General features: G+C 27.8%; 1 protein-coding gene across 1 annotated transcript in view; it reads right to left on the minus strand.

The window, feature by feature from the left end:
• Window positions 1–19,824, minus strand: part of LOC129962354 (titin-like) — a 308,547-nt gene that overhangs the window by 106,129 nt on the left and 182,594 nt on the right. The window contains 24 exon segments of the mRNA XM_056076101.1: window positions 957–1,152; window positions 2,029–2,175; window positions 4,845–5,008; window positions 5,748–5,936; window positions 6,331–6,477; window positions 6,681–6,846; window positions 7,871–8,010; window positions 8,341–8,470; window positions 8,760–8,918; window positions 9,300–9,507; window positions 9,827–9,912; window positions 10,052–10,143; window positions 10,679–10,810; window positions 12,960–13,146; window positions 13,886–14,054; window positions 14,658–14,748; window positions 14,860–15,003; window positions 15,694–15,951; window positions 16,190–16,333; window positions 16,913–17,182; window positions 17,758–17,901; window positions 18,002–18,268; window positions 18,797–18,940; window positions 19,376–19,645. Coding sequence (XP_055932076.1) covers window positions 957–1,152; window positions 2,029–2,175; window positions 4,845–5,008; window positions 5,748–5,936; window positions 6,331–6,477; window positions 6,681–6,846; window positions 7,871–8,010; window positions 8,341–8,470; window positions 8,760–8,918; window positions 9,300–9,507; window positions 9,827–9,912; window positions 10,052–10,143; window positions 10,679–10,810; window positions 12,960–13,146; window positions 13,886–14,054; window positions 14,658–14,748; window positions 14,860–15,003; window positions 15,694–15,951; window positions 16,190–16,333; window positions 16,913–17,182; window positions 17,758–17,901; window positions 18,002–18,268; window positions 18,797–18,940; window positions 19,376–19,645 — 4,044 coding nt within the window.

Consider the following 19,824-nt stretch of genomic DNA (forward strand, 5'->3'; position numbering starts at 1 on the left):
AGATTAGTATATTTTTTAAAAAAAGCCGTCATGTCCATTTCATAAATGATAGAAAACTATTAAATTCAAAGAATATTAGTAAGAAAAAATTAAATTATCAATAAAAGTAGGAAAAGAAAACATCATTGCCACAAAAGAAAAGAAAATTAGACCAATATATTAATATATTCAGAACAAAGACAAATTTTTTTTGCCTTAAAATAGAAGTGAAAAAGAAATGAATAGTTTCAAAGAAAATGAGTAACTCAAATGAGAATGCGTAGTTCAAATGAAATAGGACATATTCAATTATTTTCAATACCAAAAGAAAAAGCATAACAGTCATGAAAAAAACTAGGTAAAAAGCATGTTTTATATATATTTTATGTTAAAAGCATTCTGAATTGCCGTTTCTTTCACGAGAGCCTGCTGCATTATAATAAATCCTCAAGACTTCTTAACCATAAAAAATAATAATGACGCAGATTTAAATGTGTGTTAAATGTGCGTTTTAGATCTATTAACAATTTCAATATTAAAGTTTAAACTTTACACATATTTCACCTCGTTAATAATATTGAAAGTAAAAAATCATTTTATTTTTAGAAGTAATAAAACCCTATCCTGCATTTCAATTTTTTTCTGCTACTAAATTATTCCCTCTTTCTCTCTCTCTCTTTTAAATAACATAAAATATAACTAAAAAGACGAATTAGAAATAATGACAAAATCTTAATTTGGTTCTAAAAAATTGAAATTTTAATTTGCATTTCACATTACATAATAGCAGAAGGCAGGTTAACAAAATAAAATCTTTGGCATCAACAATTTCATAGCAGACAATGCTTCGAAGATCCTGGACATCAGCAAAAGAGGAGCCATAAAGAAATTCGAAACCATGTCTTTTCAGGCGAAGTCCAAAATTGGCTCACACCCAGCATCTAAATTTAGCAAGCAGACTCGCAGGAGATTTGCACGTTCCCTGGAAAGATCTGGAGTACGTCTTTCGAGCAGCTTCATTGCTTTGATGAATGAGGCAGCAGCGATTCTTATTTTTTTCAAACAGTAATCACCAATTCCAACTTTCTTTCTCTGGCTAAGACATAATGGCACATAATTTGCTTCTTCATATGACGTATAAGTTGGTCCAAATGCCATCTCGAGAAATATGTTCTTCGAAGCACAAATAATCAGGAACTTATCAACTATCTGATGAGATATACATTTTCTTGAAGTCTGTTTTGATTATCCTTATGGATTCTGCTGTAACTTTCTATAGCAGAGAATCTCAGGTAACAGGAAACAAAAACACTAAACATTTTTGTCGAGCGTTTCAGAGATAGTTCAACTCTCTTTTACTGAGAATGAAATATATATTGAATACTAATAAATATTTTTATAGAAAAAAATTAATAATAAAAATAGATGTAGATTATATATGCAAAATATTTCTATTTATTTTATAAAAAGAAACATTATAAAAGTTATCTTGAAATTGAAACAGATATTTTAATTTGACATTAGTCTCTTCAAGAAATTTCTTCAATAAATGAAGTTAAAGGATTATTAATATATATTTGGCATTATATACAAAATAGCATGGTTTTCAAATTTGGAGAAAAGATTAAATTAATTATGATATTAATTTATATAATTAATTTAAAATAACAAATTACATAGTATGAAATTTTCACACGATCGTAAAATTGTGATTCAAAATTCAATCTGTGAAATCTTTATTTAATAATCATTTCATTCTCAGTAAAACAATACATCTTCATCTATCTTTAATGCCAGATTAAATAATAATGATAAATAAAATGATTTCTAAGACATGCGCTTATTTTACAAAAATTATCACACACATAAAAAACGATTTCCTTTATCTAGACCTAGGAAGCTATAAGATCGTTGACAGTTTTTATACACACATGCATTCGTAACACTTGATGAAATAGACAAAAATGGCCACACAGATATGTACACAGTATAAGAGAAATTTTGATTTTCTTTAAATTAAGCAAGCATTGAATGAAAAATCGACCAAACTGCTGTCTAGCGCTTACTTTCAACAGTCAGGCGAGCAGAAGTTTCAGCCTGACCACTGGTGTTGGTGGCTTTGCAAGTGTAGACTCCTTCGTCTTCCGGATAAGTTTGTCTGATGACTAAGGAGCATGAGCCACCGTCTTGGAACATCTGAAAGGAGATTTCGAAGCTTTTGACTATTCAAATAATAGGGTGTGTGTTTTTTTTATAAAATTAAATTTTAGATTTTTTTTTTTACATCTATGAAAATATGTCATGTATGATGATACACATGTGCATATATAACTCTTTTCTCTTAGATATGGATGTCTGTAAAAAAAAATTCTGTAGATGTCAGCATTTCGATGGCAGCGATTCGATTTCAGAACCGGAGGATTCCCTTAAAGATTCATTATGTGGGTCTTTTATACTTAAAGTCTATTCAAGTGAAATATCATTTTCCGTCACTGAAAAGCTGCATTATAAAACAAGCAAAATAGACAATTGCCTAGGGCTGTTAAAGCTTTAGGAATGCCCACGCTCTCGAGATTTTCAGCGACTTTTCGAAATTTATTTCATTTTGTGCTTTCCTTTTATGATAGTGGAGCACAATTGGACTTATTCAAAGTAAAATCAAGTATTTTTTATATTAATTTTGTAATCTTAATCTAATAACATTCCTGATTAATTACCATTTGCAAGTTCAATATTATGTCATTTTATAAATTTTTTAAAAAAAAATGCGGTGTTCTATAATTTTAAGAAAAGTCTAATCTTGTTACAACATATTATTTAGATTTTGTTAAAAATAAATTTTATAATTTTTTTTTACTAATTTGTTTAAAATTATTTTTAAACAAGACTCGTTTTACTTTTCATTGCTGAAATCAACTTTTTAGAAGGTGATTTGCCGTGAAGCATTTTGTTATTGCTGTCAGATATATAGGAAAGATATATAGGAATTAATTAAAATCGATAAAATACTTAGTTGATTTTGATAATTCGGAAGGAAAACAGCCAGAGATTTACATCGCCTAAGGGCCCCTGGAAGGCTTGATCAGGCCCTGTCTCATGGTTATGTCATGGATGCTTGAAAATTGACTTGATAGTTCGTCTCGTCATCTGACATCAATTCAATTTTACATATTGAGTCCCAAATCCTTGCAAAGCTTCTAATCAATGTGAGATGAATCCGTGTGAATTTCAGATTCCAGCAGATATTTAAATTTCATTAGATGATTTGGGATTCCTGTTTTATCGAGCTAAATCAAGAGTTTTATGTTTCTTGAAATCGCATTAAGAAAGGCTAAACTATATAGAAATAAAAAAGAAAAATTCTAAGCTGCTATCAACAAACAACTAAATGTAAGTCCCATTGTAAATCTGTCATCTGCATCTGTTACATATAGTGTGATTAATATTAATTATTGCTGACAAGATTATATATTTTAAAATCATAAGTTCAATATTCACATAAAATGTGCATTCAAATTCTTAAAATCCACATCAAATTATCATTTTCCAGGAATTGTATACTTTTTTTTAAAAGACTCATTATCACTTGCACAGTTTTAAAACTTATTATTAATTAACAATATTTGAATATGTACTATAGGCTCATCGTTACAGGAACAGTAGCCGGTCGAAACGTTTTGGTTCTTTAAGCTCTGTTTGTCATTTGATCAAATAATTTTTTAAAACAACTTTTGAATGTAACTTTTAGTAGAAATTTTGCCTACATTCAGCCTATAAGTAATTATCATATTCAAAATGTATTTTTTTAATGTAATCAATTTAAATCTGTATGCCAAACTCAGCCAATTGTTAAAATCAATTACAATAAATCACAGGAAAGAATATATTTTCTATAAATGTAACTATATGCTTATAAAATATTTTTCAGTTTTCTTCAGAAATATCCAGCCATCTGTTTCCAAAATAGTTTCAAGTAATATAATGCATTTGCTTTTTCTTATTTCATCCAGTATGAGACAGTATTTTTGTCAGAAAATATCACATTATTTATTTCACAAGGCATAAAAAAATCATCAGAATATGACTTTGGATCTCTTATCTTTATTCTTTTCTTTTTTAATAAACAGCTTCAAAAAAAGGTATGCTAGGTAAAAATTTTAAGTACAATCACATCACAAACCATTAAAATTAAAATTATCTGTTTCATGTTTTATTTCAATTTTGTCACAAAAAACATATGAAATTCAGTTAGGCTATTTAATTTTTGAAATAATATATTTTGTTTAAGCTCAAATATTAATTTTGAATAGAAATTCAATACATTAATGTATAAATTTAAAACCAAAGTAAAAAAAAAGAAAAAAAAACCACAAATAGCATTTAATTACATTTAATATTAATATATTAATATAGTTCATAACATCAAATCTTATGATGTGTATAGGTATAAAGAAATTATGAGCTGCTATTAATTTTCGATAAATATATTCTTATGCAGCTGTGTTTATAAAACAAGTGTTTTTGAGGTAATCTTGTACAGAAAATATTATAATAACAAAAACCAATTTATCTATGACTTTCCCGAATTTCATAAGGCGAATTTTAATGTATTTCCTTCATCTTATATAATTTCACAAGATCCATGAAATTCTGCTTTAGAATTTCCTAATCAGAAAGAAGCATTATAGAAAAGTACTTTCTTTTTTAATAATTAATTTAGAACTTTAATATTAAAAATTTAAGTAAAGCTAATAGTAAATTAGAAACACAATATTTACATTTTTTATTAATTATTTCTGAAACGATAAAATTTTTAATGTTATTCAATTTAAGAATATTTAAAAAATTTGGAAAAAATTAATTACCTGAAAGTCATGGCTTGGCTTCACTACAGTTCCTTCTCTGTACCAGGTGATTTTAGGTGTAGGAGTTCCTGTAACCGCAGTTACAAAACGTGCTGGTGAGCCTTCTGGTACTGTTAGATCAGCCAAAGGACTCAAAGCAGGAGGAACTTCAGTTACTTCTGGAACTGTTAATAAAATACAGACAAAATTAATTACACATTTGAATTATATTTAATAATTATTGCACAGTAAAAAAGACAATAAGTTCAAGCATTTTATGCGATTAAAGGTAATTTGGTAACAGTTTCTCTAGCAACATACTTAGAACACCAATAATAATAATAATTTTTTTTAAAAAAAAGAAGCTATATGTTTATAGATATCTTTCTTAACTTCACATTATAAGTAGCATTTAGATTAAAGATGGAATAATTCAGCAATGCAAGTGAAAATGGCATAAAATGTTTTGAAAATTGAAAATATTTGAAAAAAGTTATTTGGATCCAAAAAAAAATTTTGTAAAAGACCTAACTTGAAAAAAATTTGGATCCAAAGACCTCACTTGAAAAACCCATTTCAACTTTCAGACAACATTTTCTGATATTATTCCTCTTCTCTTGTTTCTGTAATTTATTTCCATTAAATTAAAATTATAAGACATGATAAGATATGGCAAGACATTACAAGAGATAAAGTTTACAAAACTACTATTTCACCTTTAGTTACATTATTTACTATTAGCATTTTACTTTGAAAGTTTTGACTCCTATTCAGAAAGACAACTTGATATGATGAACTAAAAATAATTTCATTTTATATTTTGAAAGAAATCTTGATAGCTTAAACTATATATGATATTTTCTTCCAATTTTCTCCCAAATACTTGACAATGCTTATATAAAATTATTGTAAAAGGATTCTCACCAATAACTCGAAGGTTGGCACTTGTAGAAGCTGTTCCTGCAGAATTGGTGGCTACACATTTGTATTGACCCTCATCTTCAGGGAAAGCTTCCGATATGCGAAGGGTGTAGACATCATTCTCCGCAGACATTCGGAAATATCGCGATTGTTTTACTAAGATTTCACCTCGGAACCATTTGACTTGAGGTGCTAAAAACATTAAAATAAAAGGCCTTTGAAAAATAAGTTCTTACAAAAAAATATTATTTCTCACTAAAGATAGCATGTTAAAAAAATAATTCATTTTATTTTTAAAGAAATTGTTTTAATAAAACATTAAAATGACATTTATTACACTATCTGCATTATTAAATTTGGAATATTCATTTATTGAAGGAAAAGTAAAAGTTTTTGAAAAAGGTAATTTAAAGAAAGCGATGCATTTAATTTGTTAAATATCCAATTGAAAAATATAGTTATGCCAAGTAAAGACAAATAGCCAAAAAAGCAAAAGACATTGACAGACTTTTTAACCTCATTCTCCGAATACACACAGAACAAAGAGGAAATAAGGTTTGCGAATTAAAGTAGAAATATAAAATACCTGGAGAGCCAGAGAATCTGCAACGGAACACAGCTGGCTGGCTTTCTTTTACAGTAGCATCTTTTAAAGGCTCAACACATTCGGGTGCTTTTACATTTTTATCTGTCTTTTTGGGAGTAGCAGCCTTAGCTTTAGCAGATGGAGCAGCTAAACATATAAGAAAAAAAAATACAATAAATATTCAATTCTGAATTCCGACTTTGTACTTGTATCTTTTTAAAATATGATTAATTTATTTAAAATAGATTTTAATTTAAATTGTAATTTATATTTAAATTGTTCAGCAGCTATTATAATATTATATTAAATTAATACAACGATTTAATTATATTTTGCATAGTCAGATTCACCTTGAACTTGCACACTGGCTTGGCAACGAGCTTCTCCAACTTTATTTATAGCGACGCATTCGTATGATCCACCATCTTCGGTAGTTGCTTCCAAAATCATCAAAGTATATTTATCTTCTTCTTCTAAAGTTTTATGTGTGATATCTTGAACGATTTTCTTGCCATTCTGAAAAACGAATCACCATTATATATAAATTTCAAAACAAACCTTTCATTCATTTCAATGAGATCATCAAGTTTTTTAATATGAGAAAACTTGGCAGTTTCTATTATATACATAACTTTAAGTGATGTAACAGTTTTTAAGTAGATAAAAATTTAAGTTTCACTTGTAAAACAAAATTATAATCTTCTCCTCGATAAAAATGTTTAAATATTGGTGATTAAAAATCTAGCAATAAAAAAAAATTGGAGAAAATATAAAGCAATGTAACAATAATTTTGATTATTACAATATAATTCTCTTTACTCCACAAGAATTTCCCAGAAGTAATAATTTCTCCGAGAGTTTTATTGTTTGTAAATGATCAACCGGCTAACAATAATTCGTAAAGATAATTACAACAATATCTTGTTAAAATTGTAACTTTTATTAACTGAGATATTCATAAAAAGGGTAGAAATTTCACTGTAATAAGAAGAATGAATACGAGTTCGTTTATATTTAATAAGTAAATTAATGCTAGAATGTACTGTGGTTTTCATTTTTGTTTGATTAAATATGTTAAAATCTGAAAACTTTTCTTTAAAAATAAAATTTTGTTAGAAAATCATAATTTTTATGTCTATTTTTTGGAAATTTTGTTTCATTTTAAAGATAGTTAGAACATGCATTTTGAAGCACATTTAATCAATTTTATATTAAATAACTCATAAACTGGCGGAGTATATCTTATCTATAATGAATGCTTGAAAACTCTGATCTGTTTATTTTCAGAATGAATATCAAATATTATTATCAAGAATTCATAGAAAAATAAAACATGTACAAGGAAACACAGTGGTCCTTATGTTCATATAGGAAATATACGTTTTACATTTATTAAAATTTTTCATGAAATAGTAACATGCATTACATTAATTGGTAACTGCACAGTACATTTAATATTTGAAGAAATTAATGGAACTCATTTAATCATTTTAAAAGTATTCAATGTACTTTTTTTGAAAAAAAAAGAAAAAAAATTTACTTTGAGCCAGTAAACATCTAGTGGTTTTGATCCTGCAATTATAGCGTCTAACCTGACGAGCTGTCCAACTTTGGCTGTTGTATCTTGGATAGTCCTCACAAAGCTGGGAGGAATAGTTCCTCGGACTTCTTCTTTGCGTTCTGCAGTGGAATATTTCAAAGTATTAAAACAAAATGCATATCTAGTGAGATTAATTATAATAGACTCCATTTATGGATAAAAATAAATCGGAAAAAAAGACCAATAAAAAGTATCATTTTATCTGATATTGGTAACTATAATGATACGTTTATTGAGTACATAAAAATCGTCTAATTGGTCTAAAGAAATGGGTAAATAAAAAATATATATGCTTTGTGATTTATGGTTAAGTTATCATCATTCATTATTCATTATGAGAATGTATAATTTGTTAATTTCAATTTGTCAGTGGAATAATTTAAAAATAGTATTACATGGGAAAATTTTACCTTCAACAACTAAATTGGCAGAGCTCTTCGCTGATCCCCCTCTGTTTTCAGCTTTTACACTGAATACTCCGCTGTCTTCCAGATATACTTCTCTGATGATAAGAGTGGATGTTGTATCAGTTGTTGTTATCTGTAAAAGACATTTAGAATTCTCAATTTAGTGATTAATTAAAAGCATTTAAGTAAATTTTTTAAAACTTTTCTTAAAGCAATTTCACAGTCTTTTCCCTCCCACAAATACACACAGATATATTTTGTAGAAATAAAACTTTTTTTTTAAGAAAAAAATTTGAATATGTGTGCCTGCAACAACTGCAATGCATTCCATATTGTAACCAGGAGAAAAGATGCATTCAAAATAATGAAATAATTGGCAGGTACTCAGAAAAGTAATCTATATGCAAAAGAAATGTAATAACCTGGAAGTCCTGGGAATCTTTAATGGGAAAGTTTTCTCTAAACCATGTGATCTGGGGTGCTGGAGATCCTGTAAAAACGCACTCGAATTTTCCAGATTCGCCTTCAAATGCACGGCATGGCTCAATTTTCTTAGTGAACATGGGCGGTTTTGTTTCAGGCTAGAGTAGAGAGGAGTAAAGAGAAAAATTCGTTTATTATTAATTAAAAAAAGCCATCAAAAGGAACATTAATATTAGAAACACACTAAATCAAAAGGGAAAAACTTTTAACTTTATCATAACAAAGTGAATATCAGAATTTTTTAATATATTTTCTACTCTATTTTTATGTTATTACCATAGTTTTAGTTTTTCATAGATTAATTATATTCAATTAGATTATATTAATGAATCGATTTATAATAATTACAATCAATCATATATTTACCTTAAAAATTATGCCTTGTCCATTATGAACATGGCAGTACCATTAACAAATAGACGCAGTTTTAATTTCATAAATTATTATAAAATAAATAAAAATGCAAATCAGACACTCACTACAACACCGATGACTTTTCTTTCCTTTGTGACAGCCTTGTGCTCTTGTTCCCTTGTTTCGGTCACAGTTTTATGACGAGTTATTTCTAAATCTCCTTTGTGTTCTTTTTGAGTTTGCTTTTGTTTTGAGACGTGAACTTCTTTGCCGTAGACAGAGCTTTCTTGTGGGGAAGATGGCAAACGAGGAACTTTCACCTTCTGGCTGTCACTACAAATGTATTAATAAATAAATAAATAACAGTCCCAGAGGGGAGCCCTCAGACATTTTCTATATACAAACTAAATAATAATAACAATTGCACTTAAGGCATTAAAATCGGTATTTTTCAATAAGTTTGGTACAGAGTTACATATTACTTGGCTAATAGAAATCCAGAACACCAAAAAACAGAAATTGTATTTTAAATTTCGAAAGATTAAAATATAGATATTTATTAAGAAAACACTTTTCAATACCACTATACATGTATAGATACATATGGCTTGAATCAGAAAAAAATATCACAAAAGCATTGATTGATACATACATTTCTGCTTGTTCCTGATAAGTTTTAGCCAAATATAAGACTTGTGATTGTTCTTCAGTTCGCTTTTCTCCAGTAACTGGGTCAATCTTCAAGAGAGGAAAAAAAAAAAAGATTTAGAAATTAAACTCACAGCCATTTAAAATCGTTATGATAGAAAATGATAAATTTTCTCACAAATTAATAAGGAATTATGTTGTAAAATACCTTATAATGATGTGTACTTACATACATAGCTTCACTTTTGTACCGTTTGACTTCAGGAATAAGTTTTTTCGTGTCTTCTTCCTCTAGCCTTTTGATTTCTTTTACATGATCTCCTAAAGAATTTAATAATGAAAAGAAACGTCAGAAAGGTTTTCTATCACCAGTTTGATAACAAAAAAAAAAGTATTGCGAATTAACGCATTGTGATTGAAATATAGTATTTATATCAGGTATTTGCATCGTATAATTATCTTTTCTTTAATTTGCTAATTTTTATGTATTTTTTGAAACATGAATTTTATTTATATTATTTCTGTTATTTGTTCCTATATTGTTAAAAATAAAGTAGATACATTCATATAACTAATAGAAAAAACACTAAAATATATTTAAAAAGCTTAAATAATCACCAAAATATCATTTTTTTTTTTTTTTGGAAATTTTAGGAGAACAAAATATATTAGAAATTTATGAGCACTTCATTGCCAAGTAATAAAGGGGGAAAAACAAATAGATCAAAGGTATTTCAATTATAATGTTTATTTGCTGGAATATTGAGTAAAGTAACGATAACTTAAATTTAATTTATCAATTAATTGCCTATTAATTACATTAATATAGTTAGATAATCGATAAGAAATTGCGTACCTTCTTCATCTTCTTTTGTTTGCCATACATTTATGCGAGTACCACCTGGAGTAAGTTTTTCTTCAAATACTTTCTCCAGTTCGCATTCTGTTCTAACTTTCTGATAGGATTTGATTTCAGCATCATACCAAGCTAAAATTATAATTTATAAGATATATATTAAATAGGAAAAAAAAAAACATTAGAAGCTTAACCTGCATCTTCTTATTCCATATATGTGTTTCAGAATTACTTCGTGAAAGCTGTAATTTTCAAAAGAACATAAAATAAATCGGCAAAAAGGGAAATGGAAATAAAAAGCTTAAATTTTTATAAACAGAATTTGTGTAGTTTGATATTAAAATGGATTTTTGTAAATTTATTTTTATAGAAGGTTTTCTAAAAAAAAAAAAGAAAAAGTGTGCAATAAAGAAAAATATTCAGAAAAGCAAAAGAAAAAAATTTATTGCAGAATTAGCTATAGAATATTAAAATATGGCGTATTAAAACAAGAAAATATAAAAAAATGTAACAATAAAAGCTTAAAAAAATCATTTATAGAGTAATCAGCTCATAAACATTAAGGTGACCAATTACTATGAAATTTTATCACATGGCCTGAAGTATTTTTAATCAACAATATAATATTAATACTGTTAATGAAAAAAAAAAAAACAATAACCAAGGTATATTGCAATGGCTGGCAGCAGTAATTCTGATACTCAAAGTTCTTCCATCATTTATATGTGCAAATTTTAAATAAGTTCACAAAATATTTATAATAATATAATAATTTATAAATCAATATAATATTAATACATTCTAAAACAAATTATTATATTCTACTTCATCTAAAAGATTAAAATATAGAATTAAAAAATTATTTGCTGATTCAGTAATAAATAAATCCAACAGTTGAAGGAAGTGGGGAAAAAAAGCATTTCATCTTTTATATAAGTTTTGGGGCTTTGCCATATACAAAAAAAAAAAAAAAAAAAAAAAAAAAAAAAAAAGAGTGAAGTCAAGGAAAGAATGCCTTCAGAAAATTCTTTTCAGTAAAGAATTCATCATTTATCTATTCATGAAGTATACTTAAAACACTTATAAAATTAGCAAAAACAAATTTTAAGTAATAAAATTTAAGTAAAAATAAGTAATACAATTTACTGAAGTATAGAACTTCAAACATATAGTTTTTTCTTTAGAATTAATGTAAAGAAGAATTAGTTAAATCAGTTAAAAGTTTAATCATGCAAAGCCATGCAAAACAAACAAAGACACATTGTTCTGAATAAGTTTCATATTCCGAAATCCATTCATAATTGACAATATAAGATCATTTCAATCATTCCAATAATGGATTCACAAATAATAATAAAAAAAAATCCAAATTATCATGTCTTTATTCATAATTTCTTTAATTCGATAACTCTTAGATTCTGTAAAAAGGAAACTGAATATGACTTAAACAATGTGTATTCATTTGTTATTAAAAGCAGTTAAAGCAGATAGACCATACCTATTGTTAGGCGACGCTTTCCCTTTCAGCAGGCTGCCTCTCTTCAAGGAATGGAACTATGAAGCATATATCTTCCAGCATCATCAATTGAGTATTGCGAAGTTTTTTGATGTAAACTTTGGTGTTTATTTATTTAATTAACGCACACGAATAACTTCATTTGAATAGTTTTGGCGTTAGTGTAAAGTATTTTCTAAGCATTACGATAAAGCATTAGTGTTGTTGTTTCAGAAGTGAAAGTAAATTTTTCATGCTTTGATTATAAAGTTTGCTACAGGTCTGATAATGAAAACAAAAGCTTAAATATAAAGCATATGTTAATTATAAGAATGATAATTAAGTATATGTTAATTCATATTAGATATCTGTTTATAATGTGTGATATACACAAATCAGAATTAATCAATTATAATAAGTCAGTTAAAAGCAACTAAAAAGCAAGAATTAGTAGCATATTAAATTTTATTAGCACTTTTTTAAAATTTTAAATAAGAATTCTATTAGAGAACTGAAGAGAAAAATGCTTTGAGGATTTGGCAGAAAGAATTAATTTAAAACTGGTTTTTAGATTAATGATTATATACAATAGTATAAATCATATATTTATTAGATATTTAAAAGTAACAAATTCCGAAAAATTCATTGCAGATATTAACTATCATGCTAAAATTTCAAATAAACTAAAAAAAATGTTTTTAAACTCTTTTTCCATAGCAACATAAATATATTTTGCTGTTCATTTTTCTGTATTAAATACTATACAGAAAAAGACAAAAAACTTACGCCTCGGAGAGTTTTTAAGAACAACTCTGTAGTCATCGTGCCTTGGTCTCACTTCTAATGTGGTCCAACAGTACGCTTCGCCCATTCCATTACGGGCAAATACTTCGACTTTACCTTGATCGTATTGCCTTGATTTGGGAATGTCTAAGTGGTAAATGCCATCATAGGTCAATTTATAACGAGATCCCTAGAGACAAGGTTTCGATTTGTAAGATTGTTGTTTGTATTTCAGATGTAAAATAAAACAATAAAATTGCACAAAATTCATATCATATAATGAGGAAAAAATTGATTTGAACTAATATAGTTTAACATACATGATCTATGAAATATATACAGGATTTTGATGCTTCAAGCTCTAGATTAATTCTCGATAAATTAATTTATATTATTTGTAGTAGTAAGTATTATTTAAAATTACCAAAGCAGACTCATAACTGCTTCATGTTGACAGGATTAGCATTTTGAGTAATATTCTTACATCCTAAGCCGATACTTTAAAATATGCAGTAATAAAGTTTAGATTTCAAATTCCGAGCTACATTCAAAAAATAATATTGTCATCTGTCCGATTTTATTCAAAAATATCATAGCAATTTTATTAACTGCAACAAAAGCTTATGCTATTTTGGCAGAATGAAAACATGAAAATATATTATCTGGAAATATTAATTTTGATATATTATAAATACTGATGCAAACAAGTAGAGGATCGAATAATTTTTTTTTTTAGTTTTTCAAATGCTAAGTATGAATTAATTAGAATGTTATAAAGAATGCTATCAATAAGGTTTACCAATTTTTAGCAAGGTTTTTGTATGGTAATGTATTTAAACACAAGATGCTCAAACACGTAAAAAAGCTGAGCATATACAATTATATTTCTTTCTTGCTGTTGAACTAAAGAATAAATGATGACATCTTACAGGTCCTATTGTTTTTCCGTTTAGAATCCACATAAGTCTCGGCCTCGGATTTCCAATGACTCTGCAGCAGAACTTGGCCCATTCTCCCTCAGTGACTACTTGAGGTTCAGGTTTCATAACAAACATTGGGCGACATTTCTCAGGTGGTACTTCTTCTTCTGTTATCACTCTGCAGAAAAATATTTAAAAAATATATAAATTTTGCTAATTTTTATTACTTATTTTTTATTAATAAATTTCATTCAATTTCCGTATTACTTAATTTGTACTTTCATAAAATGTAGAAATGATATATAAAAATATTATTACTTGAATATGCTCAAAACAATAGTTTCAAAATCTTACACTATGGTCTAAAAGTTACCAAATCAATGAATAAAGCTGAAAATTAAGTAATATTGGATATTTCCTTTGCTAAAATTTACAAAAAAGAATTTCCACTGCTAAAATTTGAAAAAGAGAAAAATTTTATATTTCCCCCTTTTTTCTAATATAACACAAATTTAGAAAATAATCAGTGCAAACAAACAGACTATGCACTATTAAAAAATATCAGTAAACAAATAATGATTCGAAATTAGAGTTTTAAATTAAAATTTTAAAACATTTATTTATTATTTTTGAAGCACAGATCTCTATATTTTTTTTCTCATTCTTTTGCTTTAAAAGAAGTAATTTTCATTCAGAACTTTATAATAAATAAACTCTAATTGTCAAACTGCTTAATGGTTATGAAATGTAATATTGAATTTTGAAAGTAAGTAACGCATACCTCTGCCAAGATGCTTCCATTTCAGCTATCTTCTGAACACCAGCTTCCATGGATTTTGGAAGTTGTGTTTTATATTCCAGAAGTCTTTGAGCTGAAAATATTTAATAAAGAAATGAGCATATTTTCATAGGAAATAAAAATATGGAATCCTTATGGGTAATTTAGATATGGATATCTTTAATTGCTTAGATATTATACATACCTTTGACTTTAAGGGTCGACTTAGTAATATCTTCGCCGTAATCATTGACAGCCCGGGCAGTATATTCACCAGAATCTTCGGCATATATATATAAAACGTCCAAAGCAACAAAACCAAAGTCATGAGTTGTCTTGAAACGATGGCCTAATTGATTTAACAAGGAAAAAAATAATAAAAAAAAATTCTTAAAATTTTTTTAACAAAAAGAAAATTAGCACAAATTAATCGTATTTAAAATGTCTAGAGACACAAATCGGACTGGTAAAAAAAAGTTTTACTATTGCTTTTCTGTAAAAAATTATACCTGAATAATATAGTCACCATAAAGGGTAATAAACAAACAAAATAACTTTTTATTAAAAAGAGGAATGGTTGATAAATAACTTTACTACATATTTTTTTTAATTTCTGAGATGTTATATATAAATTTCGATTTTATTATTTTTGGCCAATATTTTTAATGATCTAACTTTTAAGAGCAGCTATTTTACCTATTAATTTCATATACTTATCATCAATTAACAAAATGTTTTATATGCTTGTGATATAAATCTAAGATTCAAATCTTTAATAGCATTTTGCTTTTTTAATACAAAACAGAATTTATCATTGCATTAGTTACTTCCCAAAATTAAACTTCCTATTTCATTGCGTGAACTGTTGTTAATTAATACAATTTAATAACATTCATTGATTAAATTGAATTAATTAATTGAAGTCATCTTATGTTAAAAGACTAGCTGTCTTGAAAACAATGAAACTTAAATTTATCATTAAATTTTCTGTTCTTATAGTTCAAATGCAAAATAAAGCTAGATCAGAATTTCCATTCACCTGATTTCAGAGGCTTTCCATTGTGGTACCATTCCACTCTGAGCTTGGGGTCATTGACAGGCTCCAGTTTGCACTCGAAATGCGCACTGTCTCCTTCCTGCAGATTTTCCTGAGGTTGGATTTGAGTAATGAATTTAGGTGGCATTGGAACGAATTCTTCCCGTGGAACCTCTTGCTGAGGTGGAAAGTCCAGTTCTCTGAGTTTGTCGGCAGACATACCCTCTGGCAATTGGGTGTCCATTATGATATCACGCTTGCCTACGGGGAAAAAAATTATTAATTTGTAATTCATTAAAGTTTAACAAACTGAGATATACAGAAACATCATAAAAAGCTAATGCACCCTACTATGCTTATGTAATAGCTATAAAACAACACTTTTTTTTACCAAACTTATATCGGATTTCAAACTAATTTTAAAAAAAAGATTAGCATTGGAATGATTTTTTAAAGATAAAAATTGAAATAGAATGAAATATAAATTGTTTCAACGTACTTTTGATTTTCAGAACTGCCCTTGTGGTATCTTGGCCCCATTTGTTAGTGGCTCTGCACATGTATTCACCAGCATCCCTAGGGAATAACCAATCAATATCCAGCACTACAAAGCCAAAGTCATCAACTGTGTGAACCCTGGTTCCTGAAATCAAGAAATGCCATGTCATTAGCGTTTGTTCATAAATGATATACTATGTTTTACCGAACATTTGAAACATCATTTAAAAAATGACTTAATTCAAATGAGGCCAAAAGTTATCAGAAAAATTGACTTATTACGTGACGTTATGCTCTTTGCAAGACGTCTGAACATTATTGTCATTTATTATACTTCAACTTATATGGACAATGCTTTCGCCGGTAGTCATGTTACCAAGATTTTGATACATGACTTATCCACCTGGAAAGCAAACATGACGAACAGGATCATAAATTAATTTTTCAGACAATACCAGGACATGAGCATTAGCGATTCTTACCATCTCCAGTCGCAACTCAAATTGAAAAACAAATAAAGAATTCTGTTATTAGCTTAAAATCAAAATTTTATTGCATTCATTAAAATTTTTATATGTTCTTACATAAATTGTTATAATAACTACAATGAATTAAAAATCGTTTATGGGTACAGATCACACAAAAAACATGCATTTTTTAAAAAGAAATTAGAAACAGAACAGTATAAAAATTCTTCTAAAATTATAATTTAATATCTACATACCTGACGTTAAGGGTTTTCCATTCAAGAACCACTCTACTTTCATTGTTGGGTCGCCCACAGGTTCCAGTCGGCATTCAAAGTGAGCAGATTCTCCTTCAACCTTGTTCTCCAGATTCTGAATCTGCGTAATAAATTTGGGTGGCAATTTGCGATCGTCATCGATAATGATTTCTTCTGTTCGGTGCATGGCTTCCTCCAGCCTCTGGAGGCTCTCTGTGCCAGATCGCCATTCAGTGGGCAATTGTGGTTCCATGATGATTGAACCTTTGGCTAAAAACATTAACAAGAAATGGATTTTAGATAAAGCAAATCATTAAATAAATCAGATATATTATGTGTTGCGGTAAATATAATAAATTAGTAATTATGTACAATTACCGGTGATTATCCATAATCACCAATGCGTTTAAAGGAAATCATAAATAATACTCGGTAATTATATGTAATTACCCAATCAATCACATGTACTGTAACATCTATATATATATATATATAGCAAGAGAATTATAATCTACTATAAAAGAATACAAATGGAATTTTAATTGGAAAATAATTATGATGTCAAAACTTCATCAAGGGCCCAAATAAGTTTTTTAAAGGAAAAAAAACATTTAATTTATTATATTCATTATATGTAATTATAATTTAAATAATATTTTAATACTATTTCTTTAAATAAAACTTTAAAGTTAATAATTAAATAATACTTAATAATGCTATCATAGGTTTACAAATTTTTAAACCGAAGGAAATATTTTTTTAAAAAATTCAAAAATATGTTACAAATAGTACAATAGAATAAATCGATATAACAAACAAGCCATTAACTATGAAAACTATGTTACCTTTGACTGAAAGTTTGCAACTAACACTAGCTTCTCCATAAGCATTTGTAGCTTTACACATGTACACTCCTGCATCTCTAGAGAATACTCCAGCCACTTCCAGAATAACATAACCAAAGTCACTAATGGTTTTTACACGGGTTCCTAGTTGGAAAAACAAATACACGATTATTGTAAAGAATTTTATGTAATTTTTTCGCACTATCAACAATCAATATGGGAATAAATTAAATTATAAACTTACCCGTAATGAGTGATTTGCCATTATGATACCATTCAACTTTCATTGTGGGATCGTTAGCTGGTGTGAGTCTGCATTCGAAATGAGCGAGAGTGTTTTCAGATAATGCCAGATCCTGTGGTTTGGTGAGGAATTTGGGTGGTTGCTGCACTTCCACATCCATCCATTGTTCAGCAATACGAGCAGAAGAAATATCTTCAAATCGTGCTATCTTCTCCATACTTTCCATTCCTGATGGTAACTGAGTGTCCATAATAATACTGCGTTTTCCTACAGTATAAATATGCAATAATTTGTTTTCAGAGTGCTTTGATAACATGAGAATTTTATTTCGACCTAATATTTTAATGGATATATGAATAATTAGAGATATTCATGTATCAATATAAAATAAAATTGAAAATCATTATAGTTTGCTATATAATTAGCTATATACAAAATGAAGACAATTTTGGCATAAACATACAAAGTTAAGACTTTATGAAAATTTGCAGAAACAACATATAGTGACAAGAATTTTTATTTCTTAAATACTAAGAGACGTATTGAGTAAAAGAAAATAAATATTTTTAATTAATATAAATAATTAATGCCAATTTATTGGAATTTTATAAATGTCATTAAAATCCACACTGAATTCGAAATTTGTACATTTGAATAACTGTAATAACCTCTACAATTGTTTAGAAAATCTATGAAATCGTTAACCCTATGAACCTAAAATTTAAAACTGGAATCAATCAAAAAACATTTTAAAAGCATGATTAAATTTTAAGCATCGATAATAATTATAATTACCAGAACATTTCAATGTGCAAGTAGTAACAGCTTCCCCAACTTTATTAATAGCTCTGCAAGAATAAAGTCCACTGTCTTCTGGATAGATTGGACTGATTTCCAATACCACAAAACCAAAATCATTGATAGTTCGAATTCGAGTGCCTAAAAAAATCAGAAAACAAATTAATTTCTGAGAATAATGAGTCCTTTTAGCACAAGTACTTATAATTTACTTATGAGGAAATCAGAAGTTAAAAAAATAATACAGCTTTAAAAATCGTAAAAATACAAATAATAAATTTCAAATAAGCATACAATAAATTCATGTAATAATCAGTTGTTTATGAACGAACTTAAATCTAGAACATGAATAAATTAAAATCTTTTCTGAATTCGATAAAAGTTAAAAGTTCTTTGAAAGTATAAATTCATTTCTACGCTATTAGCATAAGGTATTGTACGATATCTAAGATATTGTATGAATCGATAGTCTGAAAGTGGGTCTATGTCGTAACGATATTTGAATTAATGCTGTTGGATATTTTGTGTTAATACAGTGTGATCTTAAAATAAAGGAAAAAAGGAAAGAACTTCTACCTGCTTTGAGAGCTTTGCTGTTCTTATACCACTCAACCCTAAGATCCGGATCATCAGTTGGTATGAGACGAGCTTCCAAGTGAGCATTCTCTCCTTCTCGCAGATCAGTGACATTTTCCAAAGGCACCGTGAAGCGAGGAGCTTCCAAATGTACTTCCTCGGTGTATTCGGCACGAGATCGGTACAAATGTTCCTCAAGCTCCATAATACGGCGATTGCTATCTGCCATTTCTTTTGGAAGTTGGGGATCCAGAATGATGGATGCTTTGGCTGAAAATGACATGAATGTTCTTTCAGAAAATGTGCAATAATAAATAGACAGCTGAGAAAGTCGTTGGAGGCAACAAAATTCATTGATTAACAATTTGAAAAATTCATTAAAAAATAGGGTAACGATTATTATATGACTTTAAAAACATTATTTTTAAATAACTGATACCGTCTGGAGA

The sequence above is a fragment of the Argiope bruennichi genome, chromosome 2 (genome assembly GCF_947563725.1).
Source record: "Argiope bruennichi chromosome 2, qqArgBrue1.1, whole genome shotgun sequence".
Classification (NCBI taxonomy): Eukaryota; Metazoa; Arthropoda; class Arachnida; order Araneae; family Araneidae; genus Argiope; species Argiope bruennichi.